The sequence below is a fragment of the Sprattus sprattus genome, assembly GCF_963457725.1.
Source record: "Sprattus sprattus genome assembly, chromosome: 7".
NCBI lineage: Eukaryota > Metazoa > Chordata > Actinopteri > Clupeiformes > Clupeidae > Sprattus > Sprattus sprattus.
Genome location: NC_137926.1, coordinates 19070139 through 19078610, shown reverse-complemented (window position 1 = coordinate 19078610; position 8472 = coordinate 19070139). Strand labels below are relative to the sequence as shown.

Below are 8472 nucleotides of genomic sequence, written 5' to 3'. Positions count from 1 at the left end.
CTAATTTTTATTGAATGTGAACCCAACCGTCCCATTGCGATTGCATGGCAGAGAATGGACTGCTACTACCCCAACCCATACCTCACCACTGCGCTTAAGACTATGGCCATTGCACTGACTTTTGTTGTTGTCACAAGTTAATTGAATGTATTTTCATTTGCCTTATAGACCTAGCAATGTATATTCTTAATACCTCAATGAATGTTTCTTTAGCCATATAAGTGACACCCAGAACCTCTGTTGAGAAATCATACGGTTATTTTTGATTGGAGAGGTCCGCAACTTCCTGCAAAGAGGCGTTTGGTGGAGCTTACAATTCTGCCGAATTCTAAAGGTACATGCGGAACAGCAAAAGTTGAAAAGGTTTCTTTTGAAGCTCTAGAAATAAGGAGAATGTGACTGTAATATGCCTGATAAAACCAAACACATGAAAAACCTGCTTCATTTTGCAACAGGAAGCCTAGATTAAGGGAGGGTTCCTCCACACCAGACATTGTTACAGACCCTCCACCCACCAGCTGGCTCACATAACCAAATGTTCCCATTTTGTAATGGGAGCTGCTCAGTTTCATGACCAAGAACTTCACACTTTGGAGCTTGCTTTATTGTAGTAGGAAAAGCCTGGTGGGACGCCATGTTTACTCATGAGGTAGCTGCCTGCCTGTCAACAAACCCTGGATTGTGAACCCTCATCTGTTTATTAGTCAATAAAGGCTGGTTAAGTGTGGCTGTATGGAGTTGCTTTCCTGAGCTGCTGTCTTATTAAAACTGGTCACCTGTTGCGGTGAGGGTGCGCCTGTTGACAAGAGAGAATTAATCATGAGTTTCATATTTGAACATTGAACACTGCCACACTCACATGCCTGTCTCAAACATTTGTGTTTAGTTGATAAGGTTTTGAAACTGACATTCTAATTGTGAAACATAAGCTCATATTATCATCTTACAAAGCTTTTTTGCTTGACATAGCTTAGGTACATAGGTTACATTCAGCATTGCCATAACAATGAGGTTGGCTATCTTGGGTTGTGTATGTATGGATTATTATTTTTTTTTTTTTTTGTTTTGTTATGCTGAAGTAGCTAACTAAAACATCATGCTGAAAACCATATTCAGAGGCTCTGGTTTGGATATTACGTTGGGCTGCCCAATACCTGGTCTTGTTTCACACCTGGCTTCATCTGTACCTCATGTTTAGATCTTAATTAAACTCTCTTTTCCTGCAGTGAGTTTAGCAAAGGGGAGAGGACATTTCCTGTGAGACCAAGTCACAGTCAGTTTATGTATGATAAGGGTTAAAAACAAGCCATGATGAAATGTGGTCCCTTGAGAAGAAATCAGTTAGCATCTCCAACTTACACATCACACGCACGCGCATGCACACAAGGTGGATGGTGTAACAATGGGCAATAATCGGCTCATAACGCACGTCCCAGACTCACCTCAGTATGACAAAAGCATTTCAGATTATTGCAGACGTGTATCTCAAAAGAGTTAACAAAGCAAGCTATGTTGCAATTTGAATTACTTGTGTATTTGTTGATATTTGTGCACAGAGCTTAATGATACGTTTTACACATAAGACATTAAGATGAAATTAAATGTGATTCTTTATAAAAGCTAGCAGCGGAGATCTGAAAAATGAAATCTGAAGCAGAAGACCTTAAACTGAAAAATAGGTCTTAAACTAATATATCGTGTTAAACATGCAAGTTCAAAAAGAAGGAGAGCATTTGTATTGTAGATAAAAGGTGTTCTAGTTATGTATTTAGCTGACTCTTTTATGCAGACAGCACTGGTAGGTCAGATCCCTCTCAGTTTTTCAAATTGTCAGCTCTGTTGCACAGTTCAGACCCAGATAGATCCGAAGTCCAGAACAGACATAGCACAACTGTCTGGGAAACACACAAACCCCAATACATCTCACAGCACAGAGGAGCAGAGCGCTCAGTTTAACTAACAAATGATTCTCTCTGTACCGACCTACGTCTGGCAGGAGTGATTTGTACCAGCAGACAAGCTGTACAATGTAGAGCCATGGCCTGAAGCTAGAGACACCAGTAGCTACCTAGAGTATTTTGACATTCATTTAACTTTAGCAGACGAAAGGCGACCGAGGGGAACCTTATTCTAGAGAGTGGGATTCGGGAGGGTAGAAGGAGGGCTGTCTATGGATTTGAGGTTGGTGGGGTGAGAAGGGGATTAATGAGAATGCTGTAACTCTTTCTACATCTCCCAGAGCAGCCATGGCCGTGGCGACCCCAGTCTCCTGGCAACAGAGTGCTGCTGCTCATTGTGGTGGTGAAAGGATTGCAGACGATTGCAGCAGAAGCTGTGTGTGTGTGTGTGTATCTGCGTGTAATATGAGCAGCAGCAGCAGCGGTGTGTGTGTGTGTGTGTGTGTGTGTGTGTGTGTGTGTGTGTGTGGTGGGCGTGTGGTGGGCATAGCAGCAGAAGGCTAAGCTCTGTCTCTGTTACTCAGCCCATGTCCTGGGCCAGAGGGACACATCTCTGGAGTCACAATTAACCCGCCGTGGCACCCTGATGCAACACACCCTCAGCTATTGTGTCTGAGAGCAGGTAGAGCGAACACACACACATCTCCCATAAGGCGTTAGCTCTCTTGTTCCACACAGGCCCACACACACAGGTGTACCCTATGCGCCAAACACTTCAACCACACACAGGAAGAGTGTGAGCTGCTTAGATAAACCACTTAGCTTCTATACATCAACGGTATTCAGAAATACACTGAGCTGAGCACACCATTGTCATACAGTGTGAAACATGATGAAAGAAGAATTTATGGAATGAATACATAGACTGAATAGAGACAAATGAGCTGGGTATATCAGAGTAATTAAATAAATAGTCAGAGGCAGTTGATGAAAAGGTAAAGTTAATACATTTTTAATTTATAATACAACGTATAATATTAATAATTAATATAATCTAGTTTTGGCATACATGTTCATAAATTATATCACAGACATGGACATGACATTTAGCTTGTGTGAGACATAATTTGTTGTAAAATATTGGGGAGTATAATGTTATGAGAAAATCATGTTTATGTTCAATACATACAACACAATACTGCCTCCTCCTGGTTCTTTTATTTAAAACATACTGTAAATTGTATATAACTCTATCATAACAGTTTATGGCTTGATGGGCATGCTTAATAAACAAACATGCTCTTTATTTTGAATAAATATGCATAGATAAAATGCGTAAAACACATATGTATAGTATGTTCATAAACATTTGTGTTATTAGACCTGTTATTGGAGTTTATGGAGTGGTATTATAGCAATGGACTAGTGTCACTGATGTAATCCTTGCTGAACTCTCTCTAAGCCTAGCTGAGTGCTCGTGTGATGTAAGAGCTCGTTCACGAGAGTAACAGGTGGGGAATCCCAATTAGCCCCTTAGCCAGAACCTCTGCTAATTACATCAGCAGGAAAGTACAAAGAAAATCTTCACATTCAGTGTTAATTATCTAAAGGATTTGAGTGCTTTATAAGAGAATATAGGCTATTTTTATTTTATTTTTTTCAAAATTGTACATTTTTATATTTATCAGTTCTATGAGTTCAGGCAGAGTTGCTTTGTATATGCTTACAACATCAATGTTTTCATCTGAAGTTCAAAGTTTAATCAAATGTACAGTTATATATTTACTTGTGAATTAATTGTGGGGAGTACAAATGGTTTGGAATTCTCTTTGCCTCAAAGGAATTAACTAGAAGCGCGCCTCTAGTGGGGGTTATTGTAGTGTCTATTATATTTATTTACAGAAGGGGGAGACATAGTCACAGAAAATCGTTTTTTAAAATACCAGGCACTGAGGGACAGCTTGGCTAACCTTCACTTTCTAGTTTGTCTTACTTCTTTGAGAGGAAAACTCAAAATGTCTTTATGCTTTAATACCTGCACTGTTACTAGTGCTTTTGGAGGTTATATGGGTATTGTTTCTACATTAATTGTCGGTTATTAATGTGTTATGTCTATTATATTTCCACAAAATAATACTGTCGCTTGGCAATCAGAGAAGAATCTGAGTAAACTCTATCTGTACAGGTTCCACATAGGACATTAAAACATCTTTAGAGTATCTTTCTCTTGTGGGCTATCTGGATATGGGTCCTGGTGTAATGCAATGATCTAAAGATTTGCAGACGCTTTGCTAATGTCATGCATAAAGTGTCACCAGTCTTCATCTGTCTCCATTATCCACTATGTGCATAGTTACCATGACATTTCTTTGGAGAAAATTAAGAGCGTTTTGTTCTGGGGGTCATTATGGGGCCGGCTAAGTGTTTGTGAAAGGTGGGAGGGGGCCAGGAATGCAGTGAATGACAGCTAGACACATAAAAGAACAATGCATATGTCTAATGTGAGATAAGATAAACGTGTACACAATGGAAACTGTCTCCATGTCCATCATGCGGTAATGGTGAGCAAACTAGGGCCATTAGCAGTCATTGGCATAATTCAAATTGGTGCTCAGCAGAAAGTGTATGATATCTCGCCAAAAAATGCATTTGATTTTGTGTAAAATACTTTCTCTCTGTGACCTATCTCTCTTTATCTCGACCCACGCCCCCTCCCCCCCCTCCTCCCTCCTTTCTCTCTCAGTTTCATTTATAACTGCCAAACTCTCATTGTCGTTTTAAATACACAATGTACAAAGGCAAATAGTTAATTGTTTAAAATGTCTTTTATAGCACTGTCTATTCAGTAGGCCTCTGACTGAGCTGTTGCTCATCTAACAAACATGACAAACATCTGAGAACCATGTTATTTACTCATACCTGAGTCTCCTCGCAGCTCCTATCAATGCTACCACTAAAGAGACTTCAATGCAGCACGCAGCCATGCATCACCTCTGTGGTATTGAGATTGTTTCCTCTGTGCGGGCTCCTACAGGCTTTAAATATGGGGTCTACTCGCTAGACCACGCCATTTAACGACACCATAACCCCACAAAGACAACTGTGTGTTCACACGTATGACAGGGCACACAATGCAGATCCTCCTCAGGTGTGTGTGTTTTGGTAATGCTCATGACATGTCCGTCACTAGCCCTAAAACATTGCGATATGTGACTGGTATGTGAGCACTGTGTGGCCTTAATTGTGCAGATATATGGTTATGGTGAATGTACTAAGTGGTGTGTATTTGTTTACGACATGTTTATAATGCGCACATAGATCTGATCTGTTTCTCTATATTATAAATATATACAGTACATATATATATATATATATTATGGTAATCTAATTGTACCTCAGCTTACAGGACACCCATCTGCACAGTTCTGAATTGAAAACTTGCCATGGCAGGTTTTTGGAGTTCAGATTGAAAGTCTTTATTGTCATTGTATAGCTTTACATACAACAACATTTGGACTCCTGTTGGTGCCATGAGGGACAATATATAACAACACAAATGTTGATTTATAAAATTGTATGTCATTTTGTATCTAGAAATGTGTTCCTCCTTGGTGCAACAACATACATGACTTAAAAGTGTACAGCACTCTGTATTTTGTTGCATGTTTTAACTGTTACATGTGTGTGTGTTCCAACCTCTTCACATGTACATTTAGATTTTATACATTTAGGATGCAATGCCCTTCTTTATTAAGCAATATCTGTTATGGTTGATCACTGCTGGTGATATGAGACTTAGTGACAGTACAGAATACTAATCCCAAGGCAATGTAAATCTTATGTGGTCACAAGTATGATACAGTGGACAGTTGGTGTTCATGTGTGTGTGACTGAAGTGGGCATTAATAGGCTTCTGTTCCTTTTGTGTTATTGTGCTTTTAGAACCCCCTTCGCTAATGCACTGTAAAGATGAAGACCATTCGCCGTTTAACAGAAGAATATTCATACTGGCTTATTCAGATGTGAAGCATACCACCATTGGAAAGATTACTCTGTCTTTTCAAAGGGAGACAGCACTGTAGGTTTAGGGTTTAATGTTACTGCGGCAGCTGCATCGATTGGGTGTCTGCATATTCTGGTATGAAACTTAAGGCCTTCATGTCCCCTCTCTCCTTGAGAGTAAGACCTGTTGTCAGCCAATACTGCATATCTTTTAAGCAGTTGTCCAATGATGCTATATATATATATCGATACAGTATATATATATATATACGTATGTGTGTGTGTGTGTGTGTGTGTGTGTGCGTGTGTGTGTGCGTGTGTGTGTGTGTGTGCGTGCGTGCGTGCGTGCGTGCGTGCGTGTGTGTGTGTTTGAGTGTGTGTATATATAATAATGCTATATATGTACATATTGCTGCTGATCTTATATTTGTTATTATGCTCAAATCATTATGGGGGGGAAAGGAATTCAGCGTCTATCAGGAAGATGCATTTCTATTTCCAAATTATCTCTGCTTCTTCAGTTACACCCCATCGGCGCAGTATCTGGCATATGGCAGCTTACATGCCCGCTTGAACTGATCCCCAGGACTTAATGATGGTTTTCAACTGCGCTGTGTGCCTGCTCATTTTACGTCGGCGCAGGTTGTCAAGGAGAAGACGCACCTAAGTAGCTTTCAGCCCTCCCCTTTAACTGCCTTTTTGCCCTGGCGATGATCAGCGAGGCCGGACTCCCAGGGGGCAGTATGAAGTAGACTTCAGACCCTTATCATGGCGGCGCCGTTCGGGCAGGACACCTTACCTGAACACTGGTCGTATGGAGTCTGCGAGGATGGAAGGGTGTTTTTCATTAAGTGAGCAAAAACCGACATGTTTGATTATCATGGTCCTCTCGTTGTATGGTTACAACTTATCCGGTAGGAGTTCTACGGTCTTTCCTTGCAGTTCGTTAACAGGTGGTTTGTGTTTTCCGGTAGTGAAGAGACGCACACCACTACTTGGCTGCATCCCCGAACTGGCGAGCCTGTAAATTCCGGACATATGATACGATCAGGTAGGACTGTGCTCGAATACATAGCGCATGCATGCATCTTTAACGTGCATACATTATTAGTTAGGATAGTAACAGTGAATACTTGTAGCATACCTCGCAGCGAAAGGGTTAAGCAGAAGTTTCCTCATTTGTAGCCTATGTTGTCGTTTGTATTCCATTATTTTGAATAGATTTACCGAGAGGATGGGAAGAAGGTTTCACGCCCGAAGGAGCCAGTTATTTCCTAAAGTAAGTGCAGCTTTAAATCAGATCGTAATATCTGTACTTGTTTATGTTTTACGTTAAGATAAAGTATCAGGTGAGTGGACTTACGCCACCTGTCCACATCTGCGCCGTTACCTTAGGCTACATGCACAGCTGAAATGGCCGTGAGTCACCTACCTCGCTTTTTTCAGTGAAGCTTATGCTTAGCTGTAATATTATAGTGGCATTGGTTGTTTTCGAGTGTTTAACATTATGTCTGTCTATAATTTGTTTGTACAGACAAAACCCTTTGCTTATAGTCGCGGAGGGTCAAAGTCTCTTGTTGTAGTTGTTGTTGTACACACCCACCTGCCGTATTACGTGATGGTACGGTGTTTTGTTTTAAACTTCAATCAGAAGTGTTCATTTGAATGGTTTTGAACATTGGTAGTATTACAGTTTTTTGTTTTGTGGTTTTAAAAAACTCAACAACAAATCTGTTTACATGCATACAGTACTGCTAATAATATTTGATTAAAAGACTGTCGATGTGGATCTGTAGTGTGTGTATTTATTGTTTTATGAGTTCTTAAGAGCTGGTGAACTATGAATTTAATATCAACCTGTGTGTTTATTGTACAAGAATAGCATAGCAATATAGCACTCTTGATAAGAGAATAGCATTCTTGATAAGACTATATTCCTGGATAAAGAATTTGGGTTTGAATGTGATTCATGTTACCCTATAGTCAAAAAACGAAAATATAGAGTTACGCTGCTACTGTGTAAGGCTGTGGTACAAGTCTGTGCCAGGTTTGCTTTAAGCAATGTGTTGTGTCTCTACTATTGTAGCGAAGAAACCAAGTTTGAATACAAAGATAAAATCAGTCATAGCCATGTTCATTGTACTCCTCAGTGCGATAAAACAGAGGATAATAATAAATGACAGTGTGAAAAATAGCTCCAAAGTATAAATCCCCTATCACTTACACATCCAGGGGTGATGAGTACTGTGTGGGTGGTGCAACTACTTTACATTCTGCGCCTGAGTTTATCCCTGTAAGCAGAAAGGAAGACTTATGGGACAGACTGTTTTTGAAGCATCTTACCTTGAAAATGTAACAATTGTAATATGTCACACTCGGTCAGTGTTATTGAGGAAGCAAGATGTTGGGCAACAATGTCCTTTTTAAGGTTATGTAATAAGTATTTGTGCTGTGGCAGTGCTTTGACATCGGAGTCCACAACCTAGAGACAGTTTGTTTAGATCTTTTGAATGCTGGAGAAAAGCGATGGGAACCACCTGGCTGGCTTTTTTTCTGGAAACCCATGCTTTTT

At 40.1% G+C, this 8472-nt stretch overlaps 1 protein-coding gene across 1 annotated transcript in view; it reads left to right on the top strand.

Moving 5' to 3' along the window:
* Positions 1-6668: 6668 nt before the first annotated feature.
* The window catches only part of plekha7a (pleckstrin homology domain containing, family A member 7a), a gene marked incomplete at its 5' end in the record, with an annotated part of 74070 nt that continues 72266 nt past the window's right edge, over positions 6669-8472 (top strand). Inside the window, 3 exons of the mRNA XM_080841663.1 lie at positions 6669-6751; positions 6875-6951; positions 7122-7179. Coding sequence (XP_080697789.1) covers positions 6669-6751; positions 6875-6951; positions 7122-7179 — 218 coding nt within the window. The remainder of the gene's footprint in view (positions 6752-6874; positions 6952-7121; positions 7180-8472) is intronic.